General features: G+C 45.7%; 1 protein-coding gene across 29 annotated transcripts in view; it reads left to right on the top strand.

Moving 5' to 3' along the window:
* The window catches only part of CLASP2 (cytoplasmic linker associated protein 2), a 229,824-nt gene that overhangs the window by 16,206 nt on the left and 188,647 nt on the right, over positions 1-24,971 (top strand). For all 29 annotated transcript variants that reach the window (XM_038767129.1, XM_038766976.1, XM_038767065.1 and 26 more), the window contains exon 2: positions 20,297-20,375. In XM_038767129.1, coding sequence (XP_038623057.1) covers positions 20,297-20,375 — 79 coding nt within the window. The remainder of the gene's footprint in view (positions 1-20,296; positions 20,376-24,971) is intronic.

The following is a 24,971-nucleotide window of genomic DNA, read 5'->3' as shown; positions in this document are numbered from 1 at the left end:
AAGAAGCAGACAGATGTGACTCAAATGTGTGATCGCTCAGTAAACTCCTAGTATTTATTGTGCGCCTCTCGCGTGTGGCGTTCGACCCGACCTCCGTCTTTGGAGTCGACAGTCGAGCAGAGAAGAGACGTTTCAGTCATTTACAGATGGGAACGAGCAGAGTGGCTATTTTGGTGAAAGCCTTGGTAAGCCACAGTCTCCCCCTTTTAGGCTGTGAGCCTACTGTTGGGTAGGAACCGTCTCTATATGTTGCCAACTTGTACTTCCCAAGCGCTTAGTACAGTGCTCTGCACACAGTAAGCGCTCAGTAAATACGATTGATTGATCGATTGATAATAAATAGGACGGGTACAGAAATGCAACCAGTGGTTGTGAGTTTGTAATCAGTAGCTTCTGTTGAGGCCCCCACTGTGTGCAGAGTGCTGTGAGTTCGCAGGAGCTTAATGTCCTGTTCCTCCTTTGGCATTTTTCCTTGGGGTCTTTGAGTACCTGATTTGAAATGATTAAAAATTCCTTCCGAGGGGCTGTTTGATTTTGCTCGATTTATGCTCAGAGGACATCGTTGTATGTATTTACTATTCTATATATTTTATTTTGTTAAGATGTTTCATTGTCTGTCTCCCCCTTCTAGACTGTGAGCCCGCTGTTGGGTAGGGGCTGTCTCTAGATGTTGCCAACTTGTACTTCCCAAGCGCTTAGTCCAGTGCTCTGCACACAGTAAGCGCTCAATAAATACGATTGAATGAATGAATGAATGAAGCACTTGGGAAGACATTGGGACGCATGCTTCCTGCTCTGGAGGATTTTACAGTCTACTCGGTCACAGTCCCTCCGAGCCTTCTCGAAAACATTCCTCTGAGCGATAGTTACAGGTCAACATTTTCTTTTTTAATACAGGGCAGAGATTCTGTGCAGCGTTTAGGCAAAAGGGGCTGAGTTTTTGAAATTGGCAAAAATTCATAGAATATGTCCTTTCCCACAACATTACACGTAACCTTTTTCACATTCTGACATATCAGGGAATGTATTCAGGTGGGTTTGTCCCGGAGATGTGTATTTAAACCCATGTATATGTAGCCACCACTCTAATTTGGACCAAGTTCTGAAGCATCACAGGCCGGTGGGGAGCAGAAAGTATCGACAATGGAGAGAAATCGGGATTTTGAAGCCGGCGGGAGGGCTGGCCTGATCTGTCTGGTACTCCTAAGCTTTATTGCATCTGTACAACTTGGTCCCACAATTAACAATGAAGGGCTGGCATTTTCGTGGCTTGGTTGTTTCACCTGGAAGATTTTCTCCGCGTGCCCTTGACCAGCAGAATAAAAAGCCGTCAGCTTATTGTGGATCAGCGGTCATTAGAAATAGAACAGGCACTAAATAAATAAACAAGCGTAAGCCACAAAGAACCTGATGCTGTGCATTATACAGTAGGCCTAGTAGAACTGGAGCAGCATTTGATATTCTGAGGACGAAACCTTATTTCTGGGCTCGAGACAAGGGATGCTGTAAAAATAGACCCCTCTAGAAGTACTTTCCTGCCCTCTGAAAATGGAGTTTTACTGAAGCAGTGAAACAGTATTCTGCCGTACCTTCTGTTTTACAGCAGTCGCGGCTGATGGTTTATCTTCAGCGCCGGTTGTTCATCGCTGTTGGTTTTTGCTTTTTAGTGGTACTTGCTATGTAGCAAGCAGTGTACTAAACGCGGGTGTAGATAAAAGATAATCGGTTTGAACACAGTCCCTGCCCCTTGTGGGGCTCACAGTCTAAATAGGAGGGCGAACAGGTATTCATTCCCTATTTTACAGTTGAGAAAATGAAGGCGTAGGGAAGACTTGCCCAAGGCCACACATCAGACAGATGGCAGAACTGGAAGTGGAACCCAGGTCCGAAGACTCCCAGAGCCGTGGTGCTCTTTTTTTTTTTTTAATGGCATTTATTAAGTGCTTACTATGTGCGAAGCACTGTTCTAAGCGCTGGGGAGGTTACAACGTGATCAGGTTGTCCCACGGGGAGCTCACAGTCTTCATCCTCATTTTACAGGTGAGGGAACTGAGGCACGGAGAAGTGAAGTGACTTGCCCAAAGTCACACAGCTGACTAGTGGAGGAGCCGGGATTTGAACCCATGACCTCTGACTCCAAAGCCCGGGCTCTTTCCATTGAGCCACACTGCTTCTAGGCTGTGGTGCTTCACCGTTTATTAAACGGTCCTTGGGAGTGGAAATGAATTAAACGGCGCCTTTGAACAAGGGTTTCTGAATGACATTTTGCTGAAGTTTGTACATATTTATTACTCTATTTTACTTGTACATATCTATTCTATTTATTTTATTTTGTTAGTATGTTTGGTTTTGTTCTCTGTCTCCCCCTTTTAGACTGTGAGCCCAATGTTGGGTAGGAACTGTCTCTATATGTTGCCAACTTGTACTTCCCAAGCGCTTAGTACAGTGCTCTGCACATAGTAAGCGCTCAATAAATACGATTGATGATGATGATGATGAAGTTGCTATGAAAGACCGTCATATAGTTTTGCATTTTTAATCAGTAGGCTAATGAGGATAAGTGTTTTGACTTGAAAGTCACTAGAAAATAATGAAGTATGTGACAAACCAAAGTTAACTACACTCAGTTCTGCCGGAATGTATGCTTTCATTAGACATTTTGACTAGAATCAAGCAATCAGTCATATTTATTGAACGCCTACTGTGTGCAGAGCACTGTACTAAGCGCTCGGGAGAGTATAATGCAGCAGAGTTGGTGGACACGTTCCCTACCCACAAGGAGTTTTTAGTCTAATAATCCATATTAAGCAGGCATTGTCAGTCGCTCTTTCCCTTGATAAGATTTCTTGGACTTAAAAAATGGTTTCGACCATCCCATTTGAAATATGTAATATAGAAACTGAGGGCTGTGCATTCTGTAAAATTAATTTAGTTCCTCCTGCATGTAATCATCTGAGAAAAATTCAAGCCTCGGGCTTGTTGAACTGAAAAACACTTCGTCCATCTTGGGCTCAGAATCCAACCAAGAGCCCGAGTGAATCGGTAATGACACAGTGAGAAGCATTGTGGCCTAGTGGGAAGGAACACGGGAGTGGGAATCAGGACTTGGGTTCTAATCCTGGCTCTGCCAATCGCCGTGTGACCTTGGGCAAGTCCCTTAACTTCTCCGGGCCTCGGTTTCTTCAAGTGTAAAAATGGGGTTTAAATCCTATTCCATCTTGCTTAGCCTGCGAGCCCCATATGGGACGGGGACTGTATCCAACCTGATGGACTTGAATCTATCCCAGCGCTTAGAAGAATGCTCGACGCATAGTAAGTGCTTAACAAATAGCATAAAACAAACCGTGAAAGGACTCAGGAGGGTTCTCGGGTGGCTTTGCTTGGAATGAGCCAAAAGTTTCAAGCTAGACCTGGCTAGATCTGGAAGCTAAATGAATAAAATGTTTACAACACGTATGTATGCGTGCGCGCACACACACACGTATTCTATCATCAATCAATCGTATTTATTGAGCGCTTACTGTGTGCAGAGCACTGGACTAAGCGCTTGGGAAGTACAAGTTGGCAACATATAGAGACGGTCCCGACCCAACAGTGGGCTCACAGTCTAGAAGGGGGAGACAGACATCTAGACATCCTGTCTAGATGTTGGACCTTGAATCACGGTCATTCAATCAGTGGCCTTTATTGAACGCTTACCGTGTGTTTGGGAGTGTACAGTATCACCGAGTCACAACAGCGTGGCCCAGCAGACGGAGCTCGGGCCTGGGGTCCGGCCCCGGCTCGGTCTCTTGTCTGCTGTGTGACTTCAGGCAAGTCATTTCACTTCCCGGGGCCTCAGCGACCGCATCTGGAAACTGGGGATTGAGACCGTGAGCCCCGTGCGGGACCGGGACAGTGTCCAGCCTGGTTGGCTTGTATCCACCCCGGCTCCCGGCCCATAGTAAGTGCTTAACGAATTCCATAAAAATATCAAAGCCGAAGACTTGTGGTATTGGACTTGTGGCACCTCCCTGACAAAGCCCTTCTTTCCTCTTCTCCCACTCCCTTCTTCATCGCCCCGACTTGCTGCCTTTATTCATTTCCCCCTCCCAGCCCCGCAGCATTTATTTCTACTGAAGTCTGCCTCCCCCTCTAAACTGGAAGCTCGTTGTGGGCAGGGGATGTGTCTCATCATATTCTCTTAGTCCAGTGCCCTGCACCTGGTAAGCACTCAATAAATACCAGTGCCCGGAGCTAGGAAGGGACCTGGTTGTACTCCTTGCCCCCTGCTCGTAGGGCTCGGGAATGGTAGGGGTGCTTTTCCCCCCTCAGTAGGCCCCGGGGCCGGACCACTCGATCACCTTATCCTTTGATGCCCAGGAAGTCGGGTGTCGGTTCCGGGGCCGAGGTTGGACTTTGGGAACGGCGACGTCCGTTTCAAGTCCACGGCGTGCAGCTCCTCCTCCACCGCCGCTCGGACGGGGGCCGTGGCAGGTGGTGAGAAGTGGTGCAGTGGAGTTGCCCCCCCACAGGGCCTGATGCCAACTCTGGGGCTCTGACCCCAAAGGGACCACCAAGTCTCGGGGGTGCGGGGCAAGGGGGGGGGTCATCGGACTGCTTGGGCCGAGCGGGCAGGTAGCTGGCTCACCCTCACGGGGCCCTGGTCACGGCAAGGAAGACCACAGTCGGGGCAGCGAAGAGGAGGCTGTTAACTGTCTTCAGCTTTCCTTTCCCTCCCGCTCTTTTCCTCTTTTAATAATAACGTTGGTATTTGTTAAGCGCTTACTATGTGCAAAGCGCTGTTCTCAGCGCTGGGGTAGATACAGGGTGATCAGTTTGTCCCACGTGGGGCTCACAGTTTTCTTCCCCATTTTACAGATGAGGGAACTGAGGCCCGGAGAAGTGAAGTGACTTGCCCAAAGTCACACGGCTGACAAGTGGCGGAGCCGGGATTTGAACCCACGACCTCCGACTCCAAAGCCCGGGCTCTTTCCGCTGAGCCACGCTGCTTCTCTTTTAATTAGCTTTGCCCCCTTGCCCTCTTATTCTTTCCTCCCACTCTCATTGTTCTCCCTCCTCTCTTTTCCTCTTTTAATTACATTTGCCCTCTTTTTCTTTCTTCTGCTCTCCTTTCCCTCCCACTCTCTTTTCCTTTTAATTACCTTTTCCTCTGGCCCTTTTTTACTTTCCTCTCCCACTCTCGTTTCTCTCCCCCTCTCTTTTCCTCTTTTAATTACCTTTTGCCCTCTTTTCTTTCCTCTCCCGCTCTCCTTTGTCTTCCCCTTTTTTCCTCTTTTAGTTACTTTTGCCCCCTTGTCCTCTTTTTCTTTCCTTTTCCCCCTCTTCTCCTCCCTCGTGCTTCAGAGCCCTTCCCCTCACTGTTTGACTGACACCCGAAGCCGAGGAGCAGCCTGGCCGAGCGGAAAGAGCACAGGCCTGGGACTCAGAGGACCTGGGTTCTAATCCGTGCCCCACTGCTTGTCTACTCTGGGACCTCAGGCAAGTCACATGACAAGTAAATTGCAAAATTATGGGAGGTTTCGCCCACAACTTGCATTTCATTCAATTCATTCATTCAACCGTATTTATTGAGCGCTTACTGTGTGCAGAGCACTGTACTAAGCGCTTGGGAAGGACAAGTTGGCAACATATAGAGACGGTCCCTACCCAACAGTGGGCTCACAGTCTAGAAGCAAGGATAATCAACCTCTGATTTGTACTGTCTCTGTACAGTGCAGTATTTTGGAAGGGGCAGTTATAAAAATATAATGGACACAGTGCAAAATGTCTTTTCCTTAATGTGAGTTTCCATAGTAAGGCAAGCGCCTGTGTCAGAAAGCTGAATATTTGAAGAGGAGCAGCGTAGCTTAGTGGAAAGAGCCCGGACTTGGGAGTCAGAGGTCGTGGGTTCTAATCCCGGCTCCACCACTTGTCTGCAGCGAGACCTTGGGCAAGTCACTTAACTTCTGTACTCAGTTTCCTCATCTGTAAAAAGGAGAACAATAATAATAATAATGATGACATTTATTAAGCGCTTACTATGTGCAAAGCACTGTTCTAAGCGCTGGGGAGGTTACAAGGTGATCAGGTTGTCCCGGGGGGGGACTCACAGTCTTCATTCCCATTTTTCAGATGAGGGAACTGAGGCACAGAGAAGTTAAGTGACTTGCCCGAAGTCCCACAGCTGACAATTGGCAGAGCTGGGATTTGAACCCATGGCCTCTGACTCCAAAGCCCGGGCTCTTTCCACTGAGCCACGCTGCAAGACTGTGAGTCCCACATGGGACTCCCTTTTAGACTGTGAGCCCACTGTTGGGTAGGGACTGTCTCTATATGTTGCCAATTTGTACTTCCCAAGCGCTTAGTACAGTGCTCTGCACACAGTAAGCGCTCAATAAATACGACTGATGATGATGATGATGATGACAACCTGGTTTCCTTGTATCTACCCCAGCACTTAGAACAGGGCTTGGCACATAGTAAGCACTTCACAAATACCATTATTATTATTATGTGTTTCTCTGGCGAAAAACAGTGGAACTCAATCCGTTGCCGAGAGAGAGGGAGAGAGAGATTGATTTAGCCCTTCGTTGAAGGATTTGGGGCCTTGACCAGCTCCCAAGACATGAAGAGACTTGACCTTTTAGGTTGTTGTTGAGTAATTTTGATACTCCAGATGTTTGAGGATTAATTATTCTGGGAGAATGAACCTTTTCCGTATATAGTCCGGTGTAATAGCCCGTTATGAATTGTAATGAATGTGAATGTTACTGTTGCCTTGGCCTCTGTTTATTGTGGGAACACCAAACGGCTTAGAAAGCTGAAAAGGCTCTGAGCCTTTCTGATAAAGACTGTTGTGGATTTAATTTCTTGGCACCCGGAGCTTCTGTTTTTTGTGGAGTCATCACTCTAACCTTTTGGTTGAAATGATTTGCCCATTCTCTGTTTTGGGAAAGTAATATTACTTTTTTTTTACTTTTTTTACTTTTTTTACTTTAAATATTACTTTTATTTTTACTACAAAAATGAGATTACAAAAATATCTCATTTTGGTGCAGACCAGACAGCTCCTGAGGTTGATTATCCACCAAGTGGACAATACATTCCTTTGGCGGGTCTTGACCTTCTACTGGGTCTCAAATGTTAAAAAGTGTTCGGAGATGCACGGCATTCGAAGAGAGGAGAATTGGCTTCCTCTGCAGATATTCATTCCAAGCCTGTAATCTGGGTGTGTTTTCTAGGGAACCCACGGACTTCTTAAAAATCGCTTAACTCCTTGGAAATTCTGCAAATTTAGTATACTGGAGAGGAGGCCTAGAAAGGTCATTTTGAGATGTTTTTTAGAAAACAGATGCATCAAGAAATATATTTAATGAGATGGGCGTGCCTATAAGCATACCCAAAAACCGTTTTGAGGTAATTTCCTGAAATCATTCTAATGTTTGTGTTGTTTTAGAAATGACACCTACCCATTACCACCCATGAAGTTCATCTTTTCTGTGGAATAGTAATAATAATGGTATTCAAGCGCTTACTGTGAATCAGGCACTGTTCTAAACGCTGGGGGTGGGGGCTACAGGCTAATCAGGTTGGACACAGTCCGTGTCCCACATGGAGCTCATAGCATTAATCCCCATTTTACAGATGAGGGAACTGAGGCGCAGAGAAGTTATGTGACTTGCCCAAAGTCACGCCGCCGACAAGTGGCAGAGCCAGGATTAGAACTCAGGTCCTTCTGACTCCCGGGCCCGTACTGTGTCCATTAAACCACGCTGCTTCTCTGCCTCTGTGGAGGTAAATTTAACCTCACTGGTTTCGGATGTGATGATGGACTTCCGAAAAGTGGTGCTATTTGGATATCTAGTGGAAATGGGGAATTTTGGAGCTGGTACCCACATAGTTCAGTGCGTCCTATGCCCTGAGTGCTTGGGCAGGAAACAACAAAGGCCAAGTGTTGTGCGGACCCTGCTTGAGCAGGGTATTTTTAGTGTGACTTTTAGATTATTTCCTAGGATGGGCTTGAAAACCTTATTAAAAGCACATTTCCCAAAGGCCTGTCCCACTAAGCCCTGGTTTCCTCTTCTCCCACTCCTTTCTGCTTCGCCCTTGCACTTGGATTTGCTCCCTTTATTCCCCCCTCCTTCAGCCCCACAGCATTTACATACGTGTCCGTAATCTATTGATCGATATTGTTGTCTGTCTTCCCGTCTAGACTGCAAGCCCGCCGTGGGCAGGGATTATGTCTGCCAACTCAGTTATTCTCTTCCAAGCGCTTCATGCAGTGCTGTGCACAGAGTAAACGCTCAGTAGGTACGCTTGAAGTTTGAACATTGCGCAGACCCTTTGGAGTAGAAACTTTGACTGATTAAGGACGTTCGGCTGATTCAGATTTAGACTGTGAGCCCACTGTTGGGTAGGGACTGTCTCTCTATGTTGCCAATTTGTACTTCCCAAGCGCTTAGTACAGTGCTCTGCGCATAGTAAGCGCTCAATAAATACCATTGATGATGATGATGATTCAGTCAGGGCTTTTTGAAGGCAAAAGGAGATTTTTAGAACAGTCATGTATTTAGGACTGTTCTAATAGATGGATAGTCTACGTCTGTTGTTGGACGCGTAATATTATTTGTCTATCGTGCTGCTTTTTCTCCCAAAGATGGGGGTTCTGCCCCAGCTTCTCGAACCAAGTTTCTCGGGGTCTGGTTATTTCAAAGCATGTAGCTAGGGCATGAAATGTCACGGTAGGAGAAACCGCGTGGCTTAGTGGATAGAGCCCGGTCATGGGTTCTAATCCCGGCTCTGCCGCTTGTCCGCTGGGTGACCTTGGGCAAGTGACTTCACTTCTCTGGGCCTCAGTGACCTATCTGGAAAATGGCGATTGAGACCGTGAGCCCCGCTGGGACACAGAGACCACGGCCAACCTGATTTGCTTGTATTCATTCAGTCGTATTTATTGAGCGCTTACGGTGTGCAGAGCACTGTACTAAGCGCTGGGGAAGTACAAGTTGGTAACATATAGAGACGGTCCCTACCCAACAACGGGCTCACAGTCTGGAATAGAGCAATCGTAAGATTTCATTCTAAAAGTAAAGAAAGAAAATCAAGAAATAAATGATATATTCACAGTGGCTAAAAAAAATCTGGTAGAATCTTTCAAATTAATTACATTCTACTGAATCTTAAGTCTATGTTTTTTTGATTCAGTCCATCCACAGGAACAGCTGTCCATATGAGTCCTATTTTAAATATGACCTGATACCTAGTTTTAATCAGTATTTTACACGTTTAGTTTCAAAATACATGAAAACAGTTTAAATCTACAGCCCCGCGTAGACTTGTTCTTTCACTGTTACACCAAGTGCTTTTCTCCTATTCTTGTTTAGTTTATTTGAACGGTTGTGTGTGGGGAAAGTCAGCTATTACACCTATTAATATTGTTTATTGACTAAACTTGTGATTTTTGATAACAGTTTCAAATTTTCAAAAAGTGGCAGTCTTTGAAATGGAAACTTATTTCCCGTTTTCATAATTTTATAAGAAAATTAACCAAAATAAAGTCGCTTTGCAACAGAAACGATCTATCAGAAAAATATATGACAACTTGCGGAAAAAAGGGAAAGAGAGGAAAGAGTACTTATTCTGTAGATACCTGGATAATTTTAACATCTGGTTGATATCTGGGAGGGAGTCCAAAATGCAAAATCCAGTTTAACCTGGCACCAAGTAATATGATTGCATCAGCACGCTGCAAAGATCCACTCAAGCGCTTAGTACAGTGCCTGGCGCACGGTAAGCACTTAAAATTATTATTAAAACCTTCAGAGCAGCTCTCCAGTCGCTATCTTTAGACCTCCTGGATGTAGATTTTTTTCCAAATAGCTAAGAAACTTTTAAGGGCTGGAAGAGGCCTCAAAGATGGGTTCCCTTCCCGTCCTCCCCTTTACCCTCACCTTTAGAAAAGGTCTGACACAAAGTAGTGACCACTGTGAGCCCATTGTTGGGTAAAGATTGTCTCTCTCTGTTGCCGAATTGTAATAATAATAATAATAATAATAATGATGGCATTTATTAAGCGCTTACTATGTGCAACGCACTGTTCTTTCATTTCATTTCGTTCATTTCATTTCATTTCAAAGCATTGTACTTTCCAAGCGCTCAGTACAGTGCTGTGCAACACAGTAAGCGCTCGATAAATACGAGTGAATGAATGAATGCGAAAACACCCTCAACCGATTAGTGGTTCGGAATGAATAGCTTCGTGGGGAGCCATTCCTCCTTCCTCTGGATGGATCCGAACGGTTTCGAACAGCGGTCACTTGAGAGAACTTGCGGCGTTGAGATAGATGTAGCAGGTGTTGATTCCATTAAGTGGTGGCTCAGTGGAAAGAGCCCCGGGCTTTGGATTCGGAGGTCAGGGGTTCAAATCCCGGCTCCGCCAGTTGTCAGCTGTGTGGCTTTGGGCAAGTCACTTAACCTCTCTGTGCCCCAGTTACCTCATCTGGAAAATGGGGATTAAGACTGGGAGCCCCCCGTGGGACAACCTGATCGGCTTGTAACCTCCCCAGCGCGTAGAACAGTGCTTTGCACATAGTAAGTGCTTAATAAATGCCATTATTATTATTATTATTATTATTATTATTATTATTATTATTATTATTAGGGCAGCCCCCTGCTTTCTGGGGTGCATTCCGACACCTCAGAAAGAGAGCGAAGAGTCCCAGAGGGCCTGGAAACGCCCCGGGCTCCCTCCAAATTATCCTTCTCAGTCCACGCAGCATCCCACCAAATGTCTGAGCCTCAGAGACCCGGAGATCACTGATTCCCAGAGGAAGGACTGTTTCCAGCGGATTTTTTTTTTTTTAAATAGTATTTGTTAAGGGTTTACTATGTGCCAGGCACTGTACTGAGCACTGGGGTGGCTCAAGATAATCTGGTTGGACAACAGTCCCTGTCTTAAATAGGGTGCTTAGGTGGGGAAGATTTCTAGACTGTGAGCCCATTTGTTGGGTAGGGATTGTCTCTATCTGTTGCTGAGTTGTACTTTCCAAGCTCTTAGCACAGTGCTCTGCACACAGTAAGCGCTCAGTAAATGCTATTGAATTGAATGAATGTATCGCCTTTTTTTTTAAAATGGTGTTTAAGTGCTTACTATAATAATAATAATAATGTTAAGCGCTTACTATGTGCAAAGCACTGTTCTAAGCGCCGGGGGGGGATACAATGTGATCAAGTTGTCCCACGTGGGGCTCACAGTCTTAATCCCCATTTTTACAGATGAGGCAACTGAGGCTCAGAGAAGTTAAGCCCAAGGTCACAGAGCAGACTTGTGGGGGAGCCGGGATTCGAACCCATGACCTCTGACTCCAAAGCCCGGGCTCTTTCCACTGAGCCATGCTGCTTCTCTATGGGCCAGGCACTGTAATAATAATAGTAATGATAATAATTCCAGTATTTAAGTGCTTAGTCTTTTCCCAGCACTATTCTAAGCACTGGGGTAGATACAGGGAAATCATGTTGTCCCACAAGGGGCTCACACTTTTTTAATCCCCATTTTACAGATGAGGTTACTGAGGCACAGAGATGGTATTTGTTAAGTGCTCACTATGTGTCAAGCACTGTTCTAAGCGCTGGAGGTGATACAAGGTTATCAGGTTGTCCCAGGTGGGGCTCACAGTCTTAATTGTACAGATGAGGTAACTGAGGCACAGAGAAGTTCAGTGACTGGCCCAAGGTCACCCAGCAGACAAGTGGCGGAGCTGGGATTAGAACCCATGTCCTGTGACTGAGGCATTGTACTAAGCGCTCGGGAGAGTAGAATACGACAGAGTTGGTAGGCCCATAATGAGCTTACAGTCTGTGGAGTGGTCGGACGTTAATATAAATTACGGTTATGTACATAGCTGTTGAGGGTCTGATCGATGACCATGTGCAGAGCACTGTACTAAGCACTTGGGAGAGTACAGTACAACAGAATCAAGCGCTTAGTACAGTGCTCTGCACACAGTAAGCGCTCAATAAATATGATTGAATGAATGAACAGAATTAGCTCCCTGACTGGCGATGCCTCTTGTTGTTCCCACCTCTAACCCCTCCACCATTTCGGCTTTGGAGGGAAAGAAGTATTGCCTGCCTTTTTGTTTTTCATAGTATTTAAGCACTTACTCGGTACCAGGCACTGTACTGAGTGCCGGGGTAGATACAAAATAATTTGGTTGGGCACGATCCCTGTCCTGCATAGGTGCTTGGTGGGAAAGACATGTTGCCTGCCTTTTTTTTTTTTTTTTAAATGGTATTTGTTAAGCACTTACTATGTGCCAGGCACTGTACTGTGTGCTGGGGTAGAGCCAAACTAAATAAGTCGGACACGGTCCCTGTCCCACGTGGGGCTCACGGTCTTAACCCCCATTTTACAGGTGAGGGAACTGAGGCCCAGAGAAGTGAGGTAATGCGCCCCAAATCACCCTGCTAGCAGACAGGTGGCGGAGCTGGGATTCGAACCCAGATCCTTCCAACTGCCAGGCCCGTGCTGTATCAATTATGCCCCGCTGCTTCTCTTCTGTGGCTTTTTAAATTCAGTCTTGGAGTTGGGCGGTGAGGCCCGTGCATTGTGGACATCTAAAAATCTTTAGATGGTGTCCTGTCCCTCCAACAGAAGCAGCATAGGGCCGGGAGTCAGATGCTTGTGGGCAGGGGACGTGTCCACCAGCTCTGTTGTGTTGGACTCTCCCGCTTGCTTAGTGCAGTGCTCGTCACACAGTTAACGCCCAATAAATGCCATCGATTAATCGACCTCGATTCTAATCCCAGCTCTGCCATTTGTCTGCCCTAAGTCACCTCACTCCTTCGGGCCTCAGTTCCCCCATCTGTAAAATGGGGATTAAGATTGTGGGCCCCACGTGGGACACGAGCTGCATCCAATCCGATTAGCTTAGATCAATCAATCAATCAATCAATTGTATTTATTGAGCGCTTACTGTGTGCAGAGCACTGTACTAAGCACTTGGGAAGTCCAAGTTGGCAACCTATAGAGACAGTCCCTACCCAACAGTGGGCTCACAGTCTAGAAGGGGGAGACAGAGAACAAAACCAAACATACTAACAAAATAAAATAAATGGAATAGATATGTACAGATAAAATAAATAAATAAATAGAGTAATAAATCTGTACAAACATATATACATATATACAGGTGCTGTGGGGAAGGGAAGGAGGTAAGATGGGGGGGATGGAGAGGGGGACGAGGGGGAGAGGAAGGAAGGGGCTCAGTTTGGGACTCCTCCGGGCCTCAGTTCCCCCATCTGTAAAATGGGGATTAAGATTGTGGGCCCCACGTGGGACACCAGCTGCATCCAACCCGATTAGCTTAGATCAATCAATCAATCGTATTTATTGAGCGCTTACTGTGTGCAGAGCACTGTACTAAGCACTTGGGAAGTACAAGTTGGCAACATATAGAGACAGTCCCTACCCAACAGTGGGCTCACAGTCTAAAAGGGGGAGACAGAGAACAAAACCAAACATAGTAACAAAATAAAATAAATAGAATAGATATAAAATAAATAGAATAGGTAGAATAGATCATCATCAATCGTATTTATTGAGCGCTTACTGTGTGCAGAGCACCGTACCAAGCGCTTGGGAAGTCCAAGTTGGCAACACATAGAGACAGTCCCTACCCAACAGTGGGCTCACAGTCTAAAAGGGGGAGACAGAGAACAAAACCAAACATACTAACAAAATAAAATAAATAGAATAGATATAAAATAAATAGAATAGAATAGATCATCATCAGTCGTATTTATTGAGTGCTTACTGTGTGCAGAGCACTGTACCAAGCGCTTGGGAAGTACAAGTTGGCAACACATAGAGACAGTCCCTACCCAACAGTGGGCTCACAGTATAAAAGGGGGAGACAGAGAACAAAACCAAACAGACTAACAAAATAAAATAACTAGAATAGATATAAAATAAATAGAATAGATAGAATAGATCATCATCAGTCGTATTTATTGAGCGCTTACTATGTGCAGAGCACTGTACTAAGCGCTTGGGAAGTACAAGTTGGCAACACATAGAGACAGTCCCTACCCAACAGTGGGCTCACAGTCTAAAAGGGGGAGACAGAGAACAAAACCAAACATACTAACAAAATAAAATAAATAGAATAGAAATAAAGTAAATAGAATAGATAGACTAGGTCTATCTCAGCGCTTAATACAGTGCCCGGCGCAGGGGTAGCGCTCGTCAAATCCCATAAAACAAATACTCCGACGCAAGAGAAGCAGCGTGGCTCAGTGGAAAGAGCCCGGGCTTTGGAGTCAGAGGTCATGGGTTCAAATCCCAGCTCCGCCAAGTGTCAGCTGTGGAGCTTTGGGCAAGTCACTTAACCTCTCTGAGCCTCAGTTCCCTTGTCTGTAAAATGGGGATGAAGACTGTGAGCCCCCCGTGGGACAACCTGATCACCTTGCAACCTCCCCAGTGCTTAGAAAAGTGCTTTGCACATAGTAAGCGCTTAATAAATGCCATTATTGTTATTATTATTATTAAGTGTACACTTCTTTCCCCTCTCCAGCCCTTCCAGGAAGTTAGCAAGGGTCCTTATGGCCTTCTCCTTGCCCTCTTCTTCCCCTCAATTGACAAAGAGACCTCCTTTTGCAGCCGGCTGGCTCTCCTTGTTTATGCCGGCCCCCAGTTGACTTCAAAGAGCCTGCCCGGGAGACTTTTGCTGGCTTGTTCTCTCAAACCGGCCTCTTCCCCCCTGCACAAGCCCCCATCACCCTTTGGGAATCTTGGGATCTCATTAGCCTCAGTGGAGTTCTTAGTTCCCAAAACAGGACTCTTTGAAAAGACTCCTCTGGCCTGGGCCAAGACGTCTAGACCTCCAATTTACTTTATCCGCAAGCCTGGTATGTACACAGTAAAGATTAAGATGCGCTACCCGCTCCCATGTTGGCTGTTGATTCTCAACTTTATTGTTAGCCCAGAAGTTACGAGCCGTTTCAAGTTGTTTTTTTTAATTCGGGCTGTTATTGAAGCAGACTTTTCTGAATAAGTCCCCCAAGTCCTAGACGTTAATATTTTAAAATTACGTAGATGGACGTTTATAAAAACAACGGCTTCCTCCGCATTCCACCCTGTGTCCTGACCCTGTTCCTCTGGCATTCGGTGGAAGACTTTAAAAGCATTCCCTTGGAACTGTTATCCAAATAACCAGCTCGTACTCCGTTCAGAGGCACTGGGAAAGACAACCCACCGAAGAGCAGAGTAGAGCAGCGACCACCCACGGGTAATCTGGAAAGCTTAGCGTTCTTCCAGTCAGAAAGATGGAGACTGACAAGGGAACACGATTGAAGTTTCCACAGCCTCGAAGGTGGAAATGGATTTACCGTTCAGATCTCACCCCTCAAGGGCTAGGGAGCCAAGCATCGAAGCTCGAAGGTGGTAAATTAATAATAATGATCATAATTATGGTACTTGTTAAGTGCTTTCTGCCTGCCAAAGCACTGTACTAAGCCCTGGATACAAGTTAATCAGGTTGAGACAGTCCCACGTGGGGCTCACACTCTTAATCCCCATTCTACAGATGAGGTAACTGAGGGCCAGAGAAGTTGTGACTTGCCCAAGATTGAAAAATTAAAGGAATGTGTTCCCGTAGCATTTAAGGGGAGTGGACCTGGAACCACAGGAAACCGTGTAGGTGGGAAGTATCAATAGACTCCAGGCCTTCACCTCCTCCAGGAGGCCTTCCCAGACTGAGCCCCTTCCTTCCTCTCCCCCTCGTCCCCCTCTCCATCCCCCCATCTTACCTCCTTCCCTTCCCCACAGCACCTGTATATATGTATATATGTTTGTACATATTTATCACTCTATTTATTTATTTATTTTATTTGTACATATCTATTCTATTTATTTTATTTTGTTAGTATGTTTGGTTTTGTTCTCTGTCTCCCCCTTTTAGACTGTGAGCCCACTGCTGGGCAGGGACCGTCTCTCTATGTCGCCAACTTGTACTTCCCAAGCGCTTAGTCCAGTGTTCCGCACACAGTAAGCGCTCAATAAATACGATTGATGATGATGATGAGGTAGGTTTGGATCCATTATTGGATAAATGCCCTTAATAAGGGGAAAGTTTGGGACGATACTGTGCTTCAGTCATTAGGTCGAGGATGGCGGCCATCAATCGGTTGTATTTGTTGAGCACTTACTGCGTGCATAGCACTGTACTAAGCGTTTGGAAGAATACGGTGTAACAGTGTTGCAGACGCATTGCCGTCACACACCACATCGTTCTTCTAAGTATCCTATTGCCATGGCTGGAGGCTGCAGGAGGGACAGTTTGGCCTGATTTAGTGATGGCATTTTTTGTGGGTTCTCTGTCTTCGGATACACAGTTTGGAAGTTTTCTCTCTTTATAGACTGTGAACTCATCGTGGGCAGGGATCCTCCTGCCAATCCTGTTATATTGTCCTCTCCCAAATGTTTAGTACAGTGCTCTGCACACAGTAAGCACGCGATAAATACCCGGAAGGACCTGAGTTCTACTCCCGGCTCCACCAGATGTCTGCCGTGTGACCTTGGGCAAGTCGCTTCACTCCTGGGCCTCCATTCCCTCGTCTGTAAAATGGGGATTGAGTGTGATCCCCAAGGGGCGCTTAGGGCCTGCCAACCTGATTAACATGTATGTATCCCAGCGCTTGGCACATAGGAAGCACGTAACGGAACCGTTGTTAAGTATTATTTATTTCTGATTGATAATAGTTGAGGTAGATACACAGAAGTTGGGAAAACCCCGCCTGGCCAAGCTGAGCCCCAGGACTACACGGAACCATTCTGTCCTCAATATTCGGATAGGAACTTGGATTTCACCTGGAATCTTGGGTTGGTAGTGGCGTACTTGGGGGTAGTCCGCGTGAACTGCCGCACTTCGGGTAGTTGAAACAGTCTGGAAAATAGCCTTGTATTTTGTCAATTGGTGTAACTTTCCATTCATTAATATGAAACAATCCAGAGGGTAACTCCTTTTTGGAATAGGGTTTGAATTCTGAAGTTCATAACAGGAGAACGGAATATGACAGGAAGCAGTTACTTTGTGGTTTTCTTTGGCTTAATTGGAGGAAAAATTCCTCCCCTCCCAAGTGTGTGATTTATACGTGAGCATTAAGATAGCAGATCCCTTTTAAATCAGAAAGATGATTTAAAGTGGAATTCCCCTAAAACATTGGTCTGCGATCTCTAGGGGCCAGGGCTAAAATGCAGAGGGATTTTGTTGATTGATTGAATCCTATAAATCTAACTGTTGGACAACTACTGCCTTTCCATTCCAGTGAAAAGTCCTAAAGTGCTGCCCGGATTATCTTTGTCCAGAAACGCTCTGGGCATATCACTCCCCTCCTCAAAAATCTCCAGTGGCTACCAATCAGTCTGCGCATCAGGCAGAAACTCCTCACCCTGGGCTTCAAGGCTGTCCATCCCCTCGCCCCCTCCTACCTCACCTCCCTTCTCTCCTTCTACAGCCCAGTCCGCACCCTCCGCTCCTCCACCGCTAATCTCCTCACCGTACCTCACTCTCGCCTGTCCCACCATCGACCCCCGGCCCACGTCATCCCCCGGGCTTGGAATGCCCTCCCTCTGCCCATCCTCCAAGCTAGCTCTCTTCCTCCCTTCAAGGCCCTGCTGAGAGCTCACCTCCTCCAGGAGACCTTCCCAGACTGAGCCCCTTCCTTCCCCTCCCCCTCATCCCCCTCTCCATCCCCCCCATCTTACCTCCTTCCCTTCCCCACAGCACCTTTATATATGTATATATGTTTGTACATATTTTTTACTCTATTTATTTATTTATTTATCTATCTATCTATCTATTTATTTATTTATTTTATTTGTACATATCTATTCTATTTATTTTGTTTTGTTAGTATGTTTGGTTTTGTTCTCTGTCTCCCCCTTTTAGACTGTGAGCCCACTGTTGGGTAGGGACTGTCTCTATATGTTGCCAATTTGTACTTCCCAAGCGCTTAGTACAGTGCTCTGCACATAGTAAGCGCTCAATAAATACGATTGATGATGATGATGATGATTGATGAAATCTTTCAGTTTTACCGATGTCCAAGAGAATGTACTGTAGAAGTCATGGAGAAATGCCATATTTCCAGTGTGAACTTAAAGCCCTCTCCCTCCTATCTAAGCTTGGTGATGTCCTATTACAACCCAACCCACACACTCCACGCCCCTGACTTACTCTCTGTACCTCAATCTTGTCTATCCCGCCACCGACCCCTTGCTCAAATTCTCCCTCTGGCCCAGAACTCCCCTCCCACTTCATATTCCTTAATCCAGCCCTCTCCCCTCCTTTCAAAACCCTGCTAAAATCACATCTCCTCCAAGAGGCCTTCCCAGACGGAGCCCTCTCTCTTCCCTGTCCGCTCTCTCCTCTGTGTTGGCTGTGAACTTAAGCACTTTGCTGCTCGCCCCCGCCTTACGATAATTGTAAATATTCGTACTCTCTATTTCTGCTATCCCCAATCTGCCTTAACTTCTGTCTTCCCCTGTAGATCGCAAGCTCCTCACGGGCAGAGATCATGTCTTCCAAACCTGTTGCACTGTGCTTTCCCAAGCGCTTAGGATCGTGCTCTGCACACAGAAAGCAGTCGCTCAAAATGATCGATTCTGATAAGCAGTCGTCGGATGAAGTTGGTACCGAAACAGTTCTGCTTTGAGCAGGGTTTGAGGTCCCTCAGTCAAACAATGGTATTCATTCATTCGTTCAGTCGTATTTATCGAGCACTTATTATGTGCAGAGCACTGTACTAAGCACTTGGAAAGTACAGTTCGGCAACAGAGACAATCCCTACCCAACAACAGGCTCACAGTCTAGAAGGGGGAGACAGACAACAAAACAAGTAGACAGGTGTCAGTATCACCAAAATAGATAAAAATAGAATTATAGATATGTACACATCATTAATAAAATAAGTGGAGTAATAGGTCCAAAGTACACCAGTGTTGTGGGGCGGGGAAGGGGGTACAGCAGAGGGAGAGAGTAGGGACGATGGGGAGGGGAAGCGGAGCAGAGGAAAAGGGGGACTCAGTCTGGGAAGGCCTCCTGGAGGAGGTGAGCACTCAGTAGGGCTTTGAAGGGGGGAAGAGAGCTGGTTTGGCAGATGTGAGGAGGGAGGGCTCAATAAATACAATTGATGATGATGATGATGATGAGGACATTCCAGGCCAGAAGGAGGACGTGGGCCAGGGGTTGACAGCGGGACAGGCGAGAATGAGGCCCAGTGAGAAGGTTAGCTGCAAAGTCTAGGGACTTCTCATAATTGGGGTATTTGTTAAGTTCTTATTATGTGCCAAGCACTCATTCATTCAATCGTATTTATTGAGCACTGTACTAAGTGCTTGGTAAGTACAAGTCGGCAACATATAGAGACGTACCCTACCCAACAACGGGCTCACAAGCACTGTATTCAGTGCAGGGATAGGTACATTATAAACAAAATCAAGCACAGTCCCTGGGCTGACAGTCCAAAGGAGAGAGAACAGGTGTCTTACCTCCATTTTCATAGGTGAGGAAACCGAGGAACGGAGAAGTTGTGACTTGCCCATGGCCATTCAGCAGACAAGTGGCAGAGCTGGAATCGGGAACCAGCGTAGAGCAGCCTTGCCTAGTAATAATAATAATAATGGCATTTATTAAGTGCTTACTATGTGTGCAGAGCACTGTTCTAAGCGCTGGGTGGGGGTTATAAGGTGATCAGGTTGTCCCGTGGGGGCTCACAGTTTTAATCCCCATTTTCCAGATGAGGGAACTGAGGCACAGAGAAGTGAAGTGACTTGCCCAAAGTCACACAGCCAACAATTGGCGGAGCCGGGATTTGAACCCACAACCTCTGACTCCAAAGCCTGTGCTCTTTGCACTGAGCCACGCTGCTTCTCTAGTAGATAGAGCACCGGTCTGAGAGTCAGAGGACCTGGGTTCTAATTCCCGGCTCTCCCACTTGTCTGCTGTGTGCTTTGGGCAAGTCTCTGTGCCTCAGTTCCCTCACCTGTAAAATAGTGATTAAGACTGTCAGCCCCATTTGGGGCATGGTCTGTGACCAAACGGACTAGCTTGAATCTACCCCAGCATTTAGTACAGTGCTTGGCACATAGTAAATGCTTACTACCATTTTTAAAAAAAAAGGAGAGAAAGAGAGAAATCTGGACTTGGGCATCTCTGATTTAGGACAGTGATTTGAATGGGTTATTAAGGAACTGGCCAATGATTTGACTGCATATATAAATACTTGTTTTGTTGTTGTTTTTTTTTTTTAACAGGTGGCCTTACTTGGATTAGATGTTCTAAGTGCCTTTTTAGACAGACTATCAACGCGATTTAAATCATATATAGCAACGGGTAAGTTGGAAACACATACTTTCAACTTGTTTTATATTTCAAAGTACCATCGGGAGTGCTGCCCTTTTCTTACATGAAGAGGAAGCTATAGTATGTGTGAATCCTTAAGACTGGTATATATGTTTGTACATATTTATTACTCTATTTTACTTGTACCTATCTATTCTATTTATTTTATTTTGTTAGTATGTTTGGTTTTGTTCTCTGTCTTCCCCTTTTAGACTGTGAGCCCACTGTTGGGTAGGGACTGTCTTTGAAGGTTGCCAGCTTGTACTTCCCAAGCGCTTAGTACAGTGCTCTGCACACAGTAAGCGCTCAATAAATACGATTGATTGATTGATTGACTGGTAGTCTTGTATGTGACGGGGACGGTGTCCAATAGTGCCTGATGTGTAGTAAGCTCTTAATAAATACTATTATTATTATTATGTTATTCCTCATGATGATTCCAGAAAAATGGTTTGGAAAGGGTGCTTCTTCCCCGAAAGTGGGTAAGCCACCCAATTAGACTACAGGATGAACTTTGCTTTGGAAATGGTCTTCAGGTCATTTCCTGATTCTGCTGGCTGGAACCAGTCAATCAGTGGTGTTTATTGAGTGCGTACTATGTGCAGAGCAGTGTAGTAAGCGCTTGGGAGAGTACAATACACCAGAACTAGCTGACAAGTTCCCAGCCCACCAGCGAGTCTGGATTTTTTCGTCTTCAGGAAATTGGCTCCTCTTCTTTTTCAGCCAGTGGGACCATTCTTCTTTTTGCTGGCCATTGACGGGGAACTTTTTCTTTGTGCTGTATTGTTTTTATTTTTTTAATTATGGTATTTGTGAAGCACTTACTATGTGCTATGCACTGCTCTAGGCGCCGAGGGAGATACCAGTTAGTCAAGTCGGAAACAGTCTCTGTCCCTCATTGAGCTCGCAGTGCAGGAGGAAGGACAGATATTGAATGTCCATTTTGCAATTAAGGACACTGATGCACAGGGTTGTTAAGCGACTTGCCCAAGGCCACACAGCAGACAAGTGGCGGAGCGAGGATTAAAGCCCACATCTTTTCAACTCCCGGGGTTGGTCTCTTTCCACTGAGCCACGCTGCTCCCCAATTCATTCTAATGTTGTTAGAGCTAAGTTTCACCTGTCTGAGCGTCCTCTTGTTTGGTTGAGCCCCTTCTCTTACCTTCTCTTGGTCTCTTCCTCATCTTCTTCTTATTCCTTTTTAGCTCACCTCCAACTTTCAATCAATCAATCAATCAATCATATTTATTGAGCGCTTACTGTGTGCGGAGCACTGTACTAAGCGCTTGGGAAGTACAAGTCAGCAACACATAGAGACAGTCCCTACCCAACAGCGGGCTCACAGTCTAGAAGGGGGAGACAGAGAACAAAACCAAACATATTAACAAAATAAAATAAATAGAATAGATATGTACAAGTAAGAGAAATAAATAGAGTAATAAATATGTACAAACATATATACATATATATAGGATAAGACCCGCATGCCCCCCTATTGCTTTTACTTTGATTTTTCCCTTTCTCCTCTCTTGCTCCATTTCTCCCTTTTATTCTCCCTTTTTACTCATTTCCACTCAGGCACGAGTATTCTTCGACGTCAGTCGCAGCAGTCTGGTCAGGTCGCTCTATACGTCCTCTCCCCCCTACCCTCATCTTCTCAAACTCCCTTCCGCGTTTGGCTGCTTCTTGTCCTTTCAACCCACTTTCTCTTTTTCTGGCGAGGCGTTTGACCCAATTGATAGGGTGAGACCTGATCAGAAAGCAGCCCAGTGTAACCCTGAAAAAAGAAGTACCGAGGTTGGATACGGTACCAGGACAGGGATGGAAATTTCGGGATCCAGGATGTGGAAGAAAACCTGTTGGATATCATTAATTGTTAAACGCTCACTATGTACCAGGCACCATACTAAGCACTGGGGTAGATACCAGGGCAGTTGGATGCTTGTCGGTTGAAATGACCCTTTTAATTTGGGTTGATTTGCACTTAAGGCTATACCTGAGGTGATCACTTTTACTGTGTAGCGTAGGTTTTGGTCATCTGTTGGGTAGGGACCGTCTCTATATGTTGCCAACTTGCACTTCCCAAGCACTTAGTACAGTGCTCTGCATCATCATCATCATCAATTGTATTTATTGAGTGCTTACTATGTGCAGAGCACTGTACTAAGCGCTTGGGAAGTACAAATTGGCAACATATAGAGGCAGTCCCTACCCAACAGTGGGCACACAGTAAGCGCTCAATAAATACGATTGATGTTGATGAAAGCCATACCCAAAGAGAGGAAGTAGCAGTTGATCAAATAAGTTAATGAATATCCACTGAGACCATTGTATGTTTTCTGCCTGATTTTATCTAGACAAGCCAGTTGTTCTGCAGTATGTCCCCTCCTCACTCAGTTATACCAAGTCTGTAGTCATTCATTCATTCACTCAGTTATTCCAAGTCTCACCGTGTAATCATTCATTCATTCAATTGTATTTACTGAGCACCTACTGTGTGCAGAGCACTGTACTAAGTGCTTGGGAATTCCAAGTTGGCAACATACAGAGACGGTCCCTACCCAACAACGGGCTCACAGACTAGAAGGGGGAGACAGACAACAAAACATATAACAAAATTAAATAGAATAGTAAATATGTACAAGTGAAATAGAGTAATAAATCTGTACAAACATATATACGGGGGCTGTGGGGAGGGGAAGGAGGAGAGGAAGGAGGGGGCTCAGTCTGGGAAGGCCTCCTGGAGGAGGTGAGCTCTCAGTAGGGCCTTGAAGGGAGGAAGAGAGCTAGCTTAGTGGATGTGCAGAGGGAAGGCATTCCAGGCCAGGGGGAGGACGTGGGCCGGAGGTCGACGGCGGGACCAATCATTGACTACTAATCAATCAGTACTATTTATTAAGCACTTTCTGGGTGCAGAACATTGCACTAAGCGCTTGGAGAATAAGACACAACAATGTAACAGATGCATTCCCTGCCCACAACGAGCTTACAGTCTGGGGAAGTATCGAAACTGCTTTACTGGGAAAACTTAAAGTACTAACCAGTATGTTGGGGCCCTTTAGATTTTGCCCCACATGCTACTTTTAACAAATCGCTTTATTTTTATTTGGGTAGAAATGGAATTGGGTTATTCGCAAGCAGCATGGCCTAGTGGGTAGAGCACGGGCCTGGAAGACAGAAGGACTTGAGTTCTAATCCCCGCTCTGCCATTTGTCTGCTGTGTGACCCTGTGCAAGTCACTTTACTTTTCTGGGCCTCAGTTACCTCATCCGGAAAAGGGGGACGAAGATTGTGAGCCCCAAAGTCTCCCCCTTTTAGACTGTGAGCCCACTGTTGGGTAGGGACTGTCTCTGTATGTTGCCAACTTGGACTTCCCAAGCGCTTAGTACAGTGCTCTGCACACAGTAAGCGCTCAATAAATACGATTGATTGATTGATATAGATTGCGTCCAACCTGATGAGCCTGTATTTACCTCAGTGCTTAGAACAGTGCCTGGCTCATAGTAAGTGCTTAACAGATACAAAATAAAATCGAGGTGGTGTGTTAATGCCCAAATATATTATTTAAAATGCGGTGCTGACCACCGCAAAACCAGAGCCTTGAAAATGCCCTGAAGTAAAATTCCCTATTCACTTAAAAATGCTAGAATTTTGACCTCCAGGTCCCTTGAAATAGTACTTCTTTGCCTAGTTAAGCGTTTTCAAGACTACGGTATTTCATAGATTCTAGTAAAAGCTGCTTCTGTGCGATTAATGGATTTGCATATATTATGCAGCCAAAGCATGTAATGACTTTTATTATTTTATGGACAAGTCTAACTGTTTTTCTGGAGGAAGAACAGGGAGAAATAGCTTTATAAGCTCCCTGTTTTTCTCAGTTCCTCACAATCGAGGATAGCGGGCAATTTGGGAAATAATACCCTATTATCGAGACCCTGGAGCCCACATTAGTGATCTTTATGAAAAGGCCAAAAGGGCAAAAGGAAATGCATTCGATTTCCTAGGCAACAGTGTTGTGTCGGAGCAACAGTAGCAGCTTTGGAGGGCGGTGATCGTGAGTTTCCAGTCAGACCACGCTGCCCAGGGTATGCTGCCAGAAGCCATGTCACCCTTCCGTGAGCTCAGGCGACAGATGAGAAGCTGAAATGAACTGCTTTATTATGCTTTGCTGATGCCCGAAACGTTTTAGGGGGTGAAAGGGAATTACGTCAGCCCAAGGCAAGCTGGTCTGGCCTTCCCACTAAGAAAGTGGGTTCGCTCAGCAGATTTAGGCCGTGGAGACAACCTAGTTTGGATTGTCAACCGGGTGCCTGTCTTTCCTCCCTCACTTTAGTCAATACAAGTGAGGGCCATTATGTGCGCTTTAAAAACGGTCGTCGCCCCTAATTTCTGAAAGCTAAGGACGTTCATCGGTTCCAATCCAAATGCAGTTTGCTTCCACAGCCACCCGAAACTTTGGGCTGTGTTATCGGACACCTTCTCCCCGTCTAGACTGTAAGGGTGTTGTGGGCCGGGGGCCCGTTTACCAGCTCTGTCAGTAGAAGCAGTGCTGCCTGGTGGAGAGAGCACAGGCCTTGGGAGTCGGAA

Source organism: Tachyglossus aculeatus, chromosome 2 (assembly GCF_015852505.1).
Source record: "Tachyglossus aculeatus isolate mTacAcu1 chromosome 2, mTacAcu1.pri, whole genome shotgun sequence".
NCBI classification, from domain to species: Eukaryota; Metazoa; Chordata; class Mammalia; order Monotremata; family Tachyglossidae; genus Tachyglossus; species Tachyglossus aculeatus.
Note: the sequence above shows the minus strand (reverse complement) of the source record. Positions and strands in the feature narration are given on the sequence as shown.